A 13738-nucleotide genomic window follows, 5' to 3' on the forward strand; every position below is an offset into this window, starting at 1 on the left:
TTTCGCCCTGATAACATTAGTGTGATGTGATATGTAGTTGTGGCAACCCCGCTGGTGCTACCTGCACAACTTCGTAACGGAGTTTAACCTTAACTTCATCAGCCTATAGATGCGATAGGAGAAACACCTCTTTCAAATGCTGCGTACGCAACACGGGTTCGTTATCGACGTCGATAAACTCGTTAAATAAGCGTTCCATTAATCACAGCGCCGTATTTATGGTGAATCACGATATAGTATACGTCGATAAAGATCCCGTGCAGCGGCAGCTGGCCAAGGGTGGGCCAACCAAGCAAACATTACTTTTCAACAACTCAAACGTTTCCATTCGCATCGTTGTGTTTCTTTATTAATCCATCAGGAGTAAGTATGAAATGTTTTTTAGCTAGTTTTAGCATCCGTACTACCACCGAAACATTAGCAAATTAACAATCCATAAGTAGCGCGCAGCGTCGCTCGCCTGTCAAACATAAGTCAGATCCATACAAGTTACGTCAGATTTAATAAGCGAGTCGCTACTTATTGCTACTGTTCGGTTGCGGATTTGTCGCTGGCGACTAGTCCGCGGACAAATCTGCGTGTGAATGTGTAGGTGGGCGCGGCTCGCGGTTCGGCGCGGCGCTCGTCGTCTCCTAGAGTACTTAGTCCTAATAGGTATGTTCCTTGTGCAATCGACTGGACTGCAACTCGGGGCTCGTGTAGTGTGTGGGCGATGACGGATTAGTCCACGGAATGGTACGGTTCAGGGCTCGGTTCGCGGTGAGTGTAGTGAATGGGGGGCTTAAAACATTCGCAGGCAGGGGTACTTACTCGTCAGGCAGGCTGGGGGCTCCCTCCTCCTGGCCGGGCGCGTTCACATGGTACACGCAGAAGTTCTCAAGCAGGGCCCGCATGTCCACGAAGCTGAAGAACGCTTGGAAGCTTGACACATCTGCGGACAAACAGACCAGCGTTTAGATGCCATCATTGTCGCCGTAGTTAGATCAACATCAGGACCTCTAGTACGGGTTTTGCAATTTACGTACAAGAAAAAAGTTTTGGTTTTCTTCTGCATACATTATCTGTCAAAAGTTTCATGATAGTTTCCGCTAGAAGCTAAACTTTTATAGGTTTAGACCAGTGTTTTTCAACCTTTTTCATGATGCGACCCCCCTGGTATAAAGAAATATTTCGCGACCCCCTCAACCCTTTGGATTTTTTATTATGTATTTATGTGTATAAGAGGGGCCATTTTTTTTTTAATTGGCTACTATTAAAAATGCATCTAGTCAAAACAAGTAACAGCCTCAGGATTCACTTTGAAAAAAGTTAATTTAGAGGTAATTTTGAAAGCCATTAGCTATAAATAAATTTACATTTCTTATTATTTTCTGCACTCATTGGAAACCAACATTTATTTAAAAAAACTTTAACGGTGGGAGGCAAAGGGGTAAGTAGGTGCCGATTGCAATTAGTGCATTTTTACTCGTCAGTCACGATGCGGCTATAAGTCAGAAATAATTTTAAATGAGGAGTTCACTCGAAAAGCAATAATGTATCCTTGTTTAGTGAAATCTGTGAAATCAAAGTAAATTTTACAACTGATAAAGAAATTATGAGAAAATTAGGCGAAACCAAAAATGTACCAACATTTCAAGAAATTTCTGTTGGAGCGACCAGAAAAATCTTAGAAATACGAAAGAAGGCAACTATTGTTTTCTATTGTTTCACATAAAAGAGTAAACAATATGCTTAAAACCACCTAAAGTGCAAAAAAACTACTCCGAAATACAAGTACCAAAGAAACATCTTGAAGAATTTCAAATGCGGCGCTGCTACGCTGGGGACTGATAGGAACTGAAACCTTAAAATTACCAATCGGAAAAGTCCTTGAAAACTGTTAGAGCAACCTATGGTTAAGTTTCAGGCAATTCCATCATTCCATTTTACTGCACAAGTTCTCATCATCATCATCATCATCTCAGCCATAGGACGTCCACTGCTGAACATAGGCCTGTGCAGCCTATGTTCAGCAGTGGACGTCCTATGTTTGTCCTAGTTCTCAGTTCCAACTAATAATATTTAGCATTAATATTATTATTTAGCATTATTTCAGCAGTAAACATGGGTAAATTCCCTGATGATTGAGCCAACAAGTCATTAAGAAAGATGTCGCATGCTAGATGACTGGAGCTCATTGTATTCTTCTTCTGCATGTATCAACAAAAAAATTATCTGGAGAACTATAGATTTTGGCCGGAAAACTATAGATTTTGGCCAGATTTAGTTGTATTTTGCTGTAAAAATCCATCCTACTTGCAAGGATGGAGCAAAATGCTTATGATCGCTGTCGCTGATCTATCAAATAAATAAAAATTAACTATCATTATTGTTTATTTTTTCACTAAAGTACCCCGTTTTTTCGAACCCTGGCGACCCCCCTACAGAAGCTTCGCGACCCCCCGGGGGGTCGCGACCCACAGGTTGAAAAACACTGGTTTAGACAATCTATCAAACCTGTACTAGACGTACAGCCCGTAATCGTCCACTGCTAGACGTAGATACTTGACTCAGGCGTTCTCCTAATTGGGAAGGAGGGATGGCACGATGCGTTCTCGTCGTGCGATAAGTTCTGCTGAATACCTTTTACAGCAGAAACAGTTGCCAAGACGACGTAAAACGCAGCGTATTGTAACAGGCATGACGGTATGCATAGTAGGTAGTCGTAAAATATATGTATTTGATTGTACTGGGATTAACTGCCAGTTTCTGTAACTATACCTACTGAAATATGAAAGCTATGATTTTAATATATATATATATATATATATATATATATATATATATATTGGCAGTTAATCCCAGTACAATCAAATACAGAAATAACTATAATTTCGATGTAATCGATAAAAGATAACACACGTCACACACGTGTATTGACGGTTCTAAGTGACTGTGATTACCACTTATTATGGGCCGGCTAGACGGCACGGTTCCAACTATCGATTAATAAAATACTGCTCGGTATCACTACCAACGGTTAACCTTCATAGTTGGTAAAGCATTGTATTTGCCTTAATGATAAATGGCATGGAACAGCATTTTCCATTACTTCTACGAACTATTGTTCAGGCTGTTACTAGGTCTAAGTCAGGTATTAATTTTGGCATTAGAGGCATCGTAGAGAAACAATTCCAGTGTGAGTTGATGACTAATGACTGTCCAATCGCATTCTGATTCTTATAAAATAATATTCACAGGCACAGTTTTATTACTTCTACCACCTTCTACTAGTTGTTCCCGCGAGCTTCGCTTCGCCTTAAAAGTTTTCCGTGGGAATTCCGAGATAAAATAATAATATGTTCTATCTCAGGGTCTAGACCACCTCTATACCAAATTTCATTCAAATCTGTTCAGTAGTTTTGGCGTGAAAGGGTGAAAACAGACAGACAGACAGACAGACTCGGTTACTTTCGCATTTATAATATTAGTTAGGATGGGTGGGACTGCGATATATAGGTATTTTGTACATAATAACAAGCACAATGTTTGTATTGCATTTTTTTTTAACCTAACTCTTAATATGTATTAACTAGAAGGTCTTTAGCACAAAATTTAATTAACTTTTAGCTATAGGTATTTCGTATAATTAGTGGGATCGCTATTGACCACATTTGCCATAAAGTAGCGACGCAAGTGGTAGATATTGCGACTTATTCCTTCAATAGTAACTACATAATTTTTACTTAGTTCGAAGTACGTCGGTAGTATAAGTACATACAAGTGTTGTCATATAATAAATTTGAATAGAATAGAATAGGTACTCTTTATTTTACACCATGGAAGAAAATATTACAAAAAGAGAACTTATAAATAAAATAGTACAAAAAGGCGACCATATTACTTAAAGCAATCTCTACATACTACTTAAACAGTAGGTACATACCACATTTACTAAATAAAAATAATAAAATCTGTTAAGTTTTAAGTATATTAAAAGTATTATTTTTGTTTTTAAACTTCCAACCCACAAACTTTGTGACCTTTCATACAATTTAAAGCCTGTATTTAGATTATGCAGTCACGCAAACCGTAATGGGGACAAAGTAAACCTTTCCATGTTTTATAATAAAAGGTAGCCTAAACTAACGTCAGGCTAAAAAGTTATTATGGCAATTTTTACTTCTTGTTATTAATTTTGATATTTGTTTTTGCATTATTTATGTAATTGTAAGTAGGTATATACTTATAAAAAAAAACTGTATATCATAAATTCAACGTAATTAATTTTAACTAAATCGCTGTCAAAATGTGCAAGCTGAGGTGGCAGTGGGATGTTCATATCTGCCGAAGGCTCGATAGCCGTCAGGGTAGGCGAGTTCTCGCGTGGAGACCACGAACAGACAAACGCAGCGTGGGACGCCCTCCTGTCCGCGGGTACGACGACCTTAGGGTAGCCGGTAGTGGCTGGATGATGACGGCCGAGGACCGAGAATTGTGGCACTCCTTGGGAGAGGCCCATGTCCAGCAGTGGGTTATTATTGGTTGAAGATGATGATGATGATGATAATATCAAAGATATAATCAGCTATGGATTTAGTGTCAACATTATTTTAAAGTCACATTTAAAGCTTTCTACTACTGCTGGGTCTCTACAGCTGTCTAGTTTATAAATCATAACCGAGCTAATGTCACCCACAGTTCTGTTTCAGTTTTAGCTAAGGGCCGGCCTAAATTCACTGTATTTTGCTACCTGTAAGGTTCTCTGAATAATTCTGATATCTAATAATGGGGCATTTCGCCCGTATTGTTATCCGAAAGGCCACCACGGCATTTGCGCGGTATTATATAATTTCGCCAAGGGAATACGAAGCAATTTTCCTACATATAGCAAGCAACCTTGGCCAATAAGTACTTATAAGCCGTGCTAACAAAGTAAAAATCTAAAATGGCGGTAATAATTCATTTTATCTTAAGGTAAGCGTCCATTTATCGGTATGGTAAGTTTCGCATCAAACGGATTGGAATACATGTATGGAGAAAGGGGGCGTTGGAAATGCCGATAAAGTGGACTCACTTGTGTTTATTTCTATACCAAGAATACTGAATGCGATGCGTGCGTGGCTTACGATGCCGAAAGATGGGCGCTTACCTTTATTTGAACTAAATATTTCGAAATATATGTCACTACTATGGCGTTATCAGCGAAAAGCATGGAAGCAATAAGTACTTACGTACAACGTACTTATTACTTCCATAGCGAAAACACTCGTTTGACAGGCCGTGCGGTTTTTCCGGACTGTGTAGCGTACCTCTTGTACCTGATAGGAACACTTTTTGTAAGTCCGCAATAAACAAACAAGCCATAATTGTTTTAAAACCTATAAACTACGTTTCGATAACAGTCAGGTCGTTACAGAAATCGTTTTCTTTATTAGCAATAATTACAACAACGATTAAATTTTAATATAAGAGCCTATATACCAATTTAACTAGACTATCGCCAACGCGCTTTGAAGTAACTCAAGCAGCTCACTTAATACAACAGGCTACAGTCGTAGTAAGTTGAATTTTTATTTATCTTAAGTTTCGGAGCGCTACACTAACCACGGATCAATCTCGTTGTAAATAAGTGTATCGATTGCGGGACTATTCTTGTTAGTTCGACGAGGATCCTTCTGCACCAGCTGTCAATCAACATCATCTACACCCATCTACACCCGAGTCCGCGTTGCTCTATGACACTCTATGTCATCAACTAAACATCCTCCACAGAAAACGCCCAATTCCAATTTTGTTGATTACGACAGGTCAAAAAGGAACTCTAATTTAAAGGGTCAAAGATGGTAAAACACACACAGGACAAAATTCATCAGACCGCACAGTACACACCACCGCACAGTACAACGAACCCTCAGACATCAAACAAACCCCAGACCCGAATGGGCGCCGACAAAACCAAAAGAACGAGTGTTTAAAAAACCCCAGTAATGCGCCTATTGTGAAACGCTGAACTGAAAAACTGCAATACCCGTCCTATTGTCCACGTTCATGCCTCTTTCAGATCCGTTTGAGACTGGCCGCATATTTAAAATCTTTTAGGTTGAGTTTCTCGCTTGAGCGAATCTACCTGAGCGTGAACTCAAATTCTACTCAAACACGATTCTGCCAATCACAACGCTGCACTGCATTGTACCACAAAGCATTTTAATTAAACTTTTTTCCGACGGCCAATTTCGAAAACGAAAAATACGAAGAAATTAAATTAAGCAGAGGCAAAATCACTTGCGATACGGACAGCCCTCGATTAACGTATGCGTATGCAAAAGCACTCAGCAAAGTTGAAATATGTAGAAGTAGTCATGATTTTTTATTTTCGAATTTTAACCCTATATTTGAATGTCCTATCCATAACCAAATAGTGTAAATTACCTAAGCCAGCTAGCTCCTATATATTTGCGTCATACGAGTTCAATTAACGCTAGGTCACGTAGAGGATAAAATTCAAAATTTTGACGCAATGTAGTCTTGCGTGTCTAACCTTACCTACTATACATATAGCTACGACACTGTTACTCAGAATAATAACCTTCCCGCACTTACTGTAATAATGTTTACTTCATGCGTCTTCTGCGTTATTCAAGATTTATTCCACGTACACTACCTCATAACATGGCCATGCAAAGCATTCGGAAACACCAGCTCAAAGGGAAAAAGACTATTCACTCCAGCCCATACTTCAGATCCTTCGAAATTCTTAATTTCAAAACGCTGTCTTCGTTTGAGATTTCATCTCGCAGCGTTGGACGTCAAAAGCAAAACGTTGGACGGACGCTGTGAACGTAAAGGCGAGGAACACATTTCATTTTGCAACGTACTATGTACCGACATGATCCTACAGGCTTTTGTTCGATCACTCAGGTATCAGGTAGCATGTTTGTTGAAAGGAAAGAGAACATAATAGTGCAATTCTTTCCATATTCCAGATATTACGCTGTTGAGAATCTGTTGTTATAAAATTGAAATTCGAATTTTTTGAACCTCCTCAAATACATGTCCGAAAATAACAAAATTATCAATATTTAAGTAATCTTAGTTGTAGTAGTAGTAAATGATGTAATTAAAGATAACTTTTCCAAGTATTCAAAACAAAGCATGTCTTATATCACAGGCATTCACGTTTTAAACGCTTTTAAAAAAATGAAGCCAAGTTGGCGGCGTATACTGCACTAATGAGACAGGACGAGGCGCGTATATTAGTGCAGTAAGTTCATATTTACTTAGTGCTACCTACTGACCTACATAGGTCCTACATATTATACTATGCATATCCTAAAGAAGAAATGGGTCAAAAACTTAATTTCGACCAACTGTTATAAAACGTTACTTCGACATATATCTGTATAACTGTATGTCAGAGTGGCTATTCAAAGATTAGGTAATCCTTAAATCATATTTTTTGTACTAAAATGAAATATTGAAGATTTTGAAACGTAACGTCCCGCCCAACGTTTCAGAGACACAGGAGGGTTACTTAAGCTTGACAAATACCAAGGAATGAAAGCTGTCAAGCAATTCGTATGTTTAATACATATAGACACAGTCGTGGTTTGCGCGGCACCGCCCGAAAACTTAGTTTTTCGTAAGCAAGAGTGATCCTCGAGACGCTTTGAGGCCGTGGCTCCGGCTAATACAATTTAAATGCTCCGAAGGCGCGGAGAATAGGGAATGTCAAAGTAAACTAGATTTCTCTTTCAGATCATACGACAGCCATTATTTGACTCAAATTAGAGTTTGTTTTCACGAGATTTGTACAAGGAATGAGAGGCACCGAGCGGGACAAATTTTCTTTTTATCATTGCTCTACAGTCATTTGTTTCAAGGGCGGGGCTAAAGTTTGAAGGAAGTTTCTAAGTGGTAGGAAGTAATAAATTCAATTGAAATGAATTTCAAATGGCATTTAGCCGGAGTTATGAATGAATTGAAGTGTAAAAGAAAAGTTGACAAGGAACTTTGTAGTTGTAATGTTTAACGTCTGTTAGAGAAATGTTATTTAAATGTGGCTTTATTATCAGTCTCGGCCGCCCGGGTAGTTGGACACAGTGTGGAAAATCTAACAAGGAAAGTTTGTTTAGAGTTTAAAACTAATAATGATGATGATACCTATTAAACTGCATAATTAACTTCAGAGCGGCATCGCTACCATGAATTTCAATTTCACATAAACTTCTAAAAATCACACAGTAACAGTACCCAGCCACATTTTCGTAACCTATTTTCAGGACAGTTCGGTGGCACCGTAAACTAGTTACGTACTTTGCGTATGTTGGCCGATAATATGATCGATATGGGACATGAGAGTGGACTGGTCAGGCAACATCTCCGCCGATTTGATCCAACAGCCGGTGACAGATCACCACGAATCCGATTTTCAATTAACGACCACGTGATGGATCAATCAATCAGATCAATTTAGTCGGCGGATTGATTTATTGGGGAGCTGCGAAACTGGTAAATTGTTACCCGTTAGATGCTGTGACGTGTTATTACTTTTGACATTTTAGGATTGGTGGTAATACATACACCTGGGAGCAATGAAAAAGTTCCACTAATAAAATGCCGACCCCAAATAGATCCAACTTTTTAAACAATTTAGCAATATCTGACGGATATTCCGCTATGTAATAGTCCTAAATTATGTGACGTAGAGTTTGGATAGCTAATGTAGATAATATTTTTCTATTCATAAACCTAAGTACAATCCAATACATAGGTATACGGGAATTGTACCTACATAATAGATGGATTTGTAACTAGAGGTATGCCGTTTGAAAACTATTTCCTTTGACAAGTTCTGTACATAGCATTCCACTCAGATGTTCATAATGTTGCTACAGGAAAGCTCAAACTTTTCATTCAACTCTGTTTTTATTTATTTTTATTTACATATTTATTAAGCAGAAAGGGACTTTAAGTTAACGTCGGCATTAAACCCATGTCTGTCTCTTTCTGACCACATACTGACAAAGCAAGGCAGCAATATATTTATGGTCAACATTAGCTTAAAGTTCCTTTCTGCAACTCAGCGTAAGCCTAATTAATGTCACTAAAGTGAGCCGTTGTATGAAAGTTCAATACAGTCGCGGTCATTAGCCCCAGCCGCGGAATCCCCGTATCCAACTTTTTCGTTGACACTACTCCTCTGAAAACTGAAAACTACAGGCTCCCACAAGCTAAACAATATGCAAATGACTCAAACTTGTTGGCTGAGCAGCGAACTAACTTACCTGCAGCTAGTACTTATAAAGTTATTATCCGGCTCGGATTAAAAACGGAAAAGTTGCGTCAGTTCACTTCGTTATTAGAATTCAATGCGATCTTCAAGTTCTGAAAGTTATTATTATCGTGGACGGCGAAACGGACAACGCTGGCTGCCTTTAGTGTAAGAGTCTGCTACACGATGTCTGTATAAGATTTATATCTGTGTAAAAACGTATCGCTACCGTAACACCACCGACACATTAGCGATTAACGATCCATGAGCAGCATCGGTCGCCTGTCTAACATCTGTCAGTTCCATACAAGCGAGCGACGGGATTTATAAGTGCTAATGTTCGGTGGCGGTAACCCCACTGTTCGTAGATACGTCATACGTTATTGCCGACGCCGTTTCTCAATACATTTATGAAAATACGTTTACGTATGAAATGGCACACAATATTGAATTGAAATTTATATTGGTAGAAACAAACTATACCAACAATATTTTTGTCAACACGAATCCGATCGCACCTTTAAAATAATCGAAATATACACAAGAAAACATACGATAACCGTTCGTCTCGGAGAAGAGAGCGTGTTTCGTAATACAAAGTATCGCATTTTGCCGCGTGAAAGTTTAGGGTTTCCTACAAAATGTTTCTTAAAGATAAAATTACATGATAAAAAGAGAATGCTCTAGCTTAAATGCTTAAAGAAAACTTAAATGAGAAAATGATGCACTCATTTATTCTCAAATAGCCTAGAAAACTGTTTTGGTAGGCACTTGTGCCATTGGCTGAGGAGAGGATGGGGGTTTGGGAAGAAGAGGGGAGGCTATTTTTAAGGTAAATTGGCAGACGCTTGAGGAGTCGTGGTCTGAGATCTCGTTCCGGGGCAGACCTGATGAAGGGGCTATCCCTGTCAGCGAGGTAATGATGCCAGTGTCATTGGTACCTTTGGGTCGGATATACTTCAGGGTGGTATTTTTTGACTAAAATAATGTTTGTTTTTGTTAAAAATGTAGTTATGCATATAGTTTTTAACAAAGCTTGTCGTGGATGATATGCATATTTGAAATGTTATTTTAAGATTGTATTTAATTGAATAAACTTTGTAGCTTGTTTTTTTGCAAAGTTAGCGTCGTAACACTCTTATTATTATTATTTAATTATTTATTGCACAAATACAAAAAAAATGTACATAATGCTAAGAGCATTTTCTACCAGCCAACCTACAGGGGGTGCAGGAAAACTGGTACAAAAATGTACAAAAAAAAAGGAAAAGGTATGTAAGATGAAAGAACTAAAAACTAAATAGTCACTTAATAATTATCGAAATATATATTATCTTATGATGCTGACTTAACATTAATTTTATTTTACAACATGGTGCTTGCCAGGCTGCGCTTCAATCGACACCGTAAATCTAGTGTCAATAATTGACTACACCGAAGGACGCCCGACTCGCGCCGATAACAAAATGTTATATCGAGAGACTTTCAACGATACAATACATCATGTCAGCCAGGGAAGATGGACTGCCTGTATATTATTAATACGATATGCTGTGAAAGATAGACTTATTTAATAATAAAGCGATAGTTTTAGGACAGGCTAGGTTTAAACTTGCGAAAATATAAGATAACAGTTCTAACTTTTGACTTAAATATAATAAGTACAAATTTCCTATCTAAAGGTTAACGTCGTCGATAGAAATAACAATCAAATACATATTTTTTTGTAATTAGTACCTACCTATACCACTTAAAACCTAATACATTAAATTACTTAAAAGAGTCCTAAGTTTAACTTCGATATCTACTGCGGAATGTTCGGGAGCCTGACAATTATACCCTGCATTTACTGAAAACCAATAAATGTAAAACAAATAATTCAGTAAAACAATCGTTTTAACGCGTATTGAAAACTCAGTTACATTCACATAACATTCACATTCCGTTAATCATGTGACGTGAACTATGAAAAGTGTAATGACGAGTCACAGGGGGGGTTACTCTATACAGACGATAAACAAACGAACGAGAGCTGTCGTAATCGGCACGTTTAATAAAATGAGTGAGGCGTGGCTCGCACAGCAGCGCTCTAAAACTTTGTTTTTAGTCATATAGACATATACAGGGTGTTGCAAAAAGGGTCAACTAAGCCGAAACCAGCATGTGTAGCATGAAAAATCATTTTCCATAGAAACTCAAGTCAGGTGACTTTTTACTATGGAGAATGAGTATTTTTTTTCGCTAATTTTTAAATTCTGATTTCATTTTCGGGGTTGGATATACCATGCTGCACATGTAGGTTTCGGCTTAGTATACCCTTTTTTCAACACCCTGTAGAGTGAGCCCCCAGTTTCCGCTCAAAATATGGTGGACGAATGTGACGAATGGACATTCATCAATAATTGTTCATCCGTGACATGACGCGAGACGGCTGGATGCGCGTTTTGATATCGGTTTTGTTGACAACCCTTGATGATACGTAAAATAACACTATTCATAAATACCAATATACCTACATTTTTTTAATTACAATACGTGCGCCATTCTTACCTTAGCTTATTTAATACTAGGCGTTCCCGCGCGCTTCACTTCGCCTTAAAAAGTTTTCCCGTGGGAATTCCGGGATAAAAAAGTAGCCTATGTTCTTTCCTAGGATCTATACCGTATGTATACCAAATTTCATTCAAATCCGTTCAGTAGTTTTGGCGTGAAAGAGTAACAGACAGACAGACATTAGCTACTTTCGCATTTATAATATTAGTTAGGATTGGGATTTATGGCAACCGAACCTTTTTTAATTATTCATAATATGCATAAGTCGGAAAAATATTTAAAAACGTAATAAAATTAAATTACATAATAAGTTATTATATATGAATGAATTCGTACGTGTTATTATTAATAACACGTACGAATTCATTCATGTAAATAAAAGATTTATTTAGACGGATCAATCAAAACTTTTGTTACCTACATTAAAACGCTTATGGGCTGGGCCAACTGAGGACATAAAATTTACAGATAAATAATATTTTCCTAACTAACCGAAACCCTAGTCGTAGAACAAAAGTTGTGCAGGATGAACCACTGAGCGACCTCTTCTCTGCTTATTATACAACTTTTGCAACATCATGTATAAATATTGCATTCGTGCGTGGTTTCCGTGTATTTATTCCGACACTGATATGAACGCGTGCTCGATTTGAATTGTGAAGCCTCCAAAAGGTAAATACAACGGTATTCTATTCTGTGCTCAAATATGTGCAATTGTGCAGCTCCCGAAAAGCACCAATCAGAAACGGATAAAAAAATATACATAGGGAAATGCGTTATTTTTAGGGTGCATTTCCATTAGAGATGTGCCAACGAATGTGATTGTAAATATCAAACGGAACAATAGCAACGTATATCACATCTCTGGTGAAAAAGTACCTACCCCTATGCTCTATGACCGATATTGTATTTTTTAGAGGAGAGTTGAAGAAAAGTAGCAGTTTAACCGTCACTTGATACATTTATTGAACTATTTCGATCATCTCGGCGTCTCCGATTCCTTTTATGATATTTTTTAGTACACGAATGTGAATCAAATACTTGAAGCTAAAAACCAGTTTGCCTAAAGACCATGTAAGCAAGGGGTGAAATGTTATTAATTCACGTCGTCTGGCGTAAATAGTTATAATTCTTAATGTAGGTGGTCAAGCCCTGCCTTTAGTATGTAGTTACATACCTAATTTAAATGAATAGCATGATATTTTCACATTCACAAAGTACTGAAACCAAATCCAATCTCTAGACCACAGCAAGGGCGGACGAACGTAACTGAATATAAAACCAAAACCTCAAAAGAAAGTAATCTCCCCTTAAAATGAAGATTTCCTCAGTTTAAGAGACAAAAGGATTTTAAACAGCTTTTAAAATACTAAATTCCCCGTACATAGAATTTTGCTTTCAACTATTCCAAGAATAGATTAGATCGAGGGGTTTCAAAAGATTAGCAGAATAATATTAGAATCCAATTCCTTTCACTATGTTTTTACACCAATTTAGGTTATCAAGAAAATAGGAAATGTTCATGTTTATAGCGAAAAAAGTTTTCCCTATACTTATGTTAAGGAAAGCTAAAAGTAATCTCGTTTGAAATTGCTAAAAGTCTTTAATAATCTAGTTATTTATACGAGTATACATTATTGTCAAAACCACCTAGACCTGATTTTAACTACCTTTTTGTGGTAAAATACGAGAACATACATACGTATAAAAAAGGAAACTTATTGTGTTATTAAAAACGTGAACTTTATGACGAGTGCACGGAAGCCATTTCAACATTCCCGATATTACCGAGTAGGTGGGTCCTTGTTAGGTACTGTTGGCAAAAAACTGTTGGCAAAAAACTGCCTTTATCAGGAATAAGCACCGACTGAATACTTTATCCTAACTAGGTGATATTATAAATGTGAAAGTAACTGTGTCTAACTGTCTGTC

The 13738-nt window shown here is 37.6% G+C and overlaps 1 protein-coding gene across 19 annotated transcripts in view; it reads right to left on the reverse strand.

Moving 5' to 3' along the window:
• The window catches only part of LOC105382695 (protein NDRG3), a 100657-nt gene that overhangs the window by 46717 nt on the left and 40202 nt on the right, over positions 1–13738 (reverse strand). For all 19 annotated transcript variants that reach the window (XM_048633012.1, XM_048633005.1, XM_048633003.1 and 16 more), the window contains one exon: positions 811–931. In XM_048633012.1, coding sequence (XP_048488969.1) covers positions 811–931 — 121 coding nt within the window. The remainder of the gene's footprint in view (positions 1–810; positions 932–13738) is intronic.

The sequence above is a fragment of the Plutella xylostella genome, chromosome Z (assembly GCF_932276165.1).
Source record: "Plutella xylostella chromosome Z, ilPluXylo3.1, whole genome shotgun sequence".
Taxonomy (NCBI): Eukaryota; Metazoa; Arthropoda; class Insecta; order Lepidoptera; family Plutellidae; genus Plutella; species Plutella xylostella.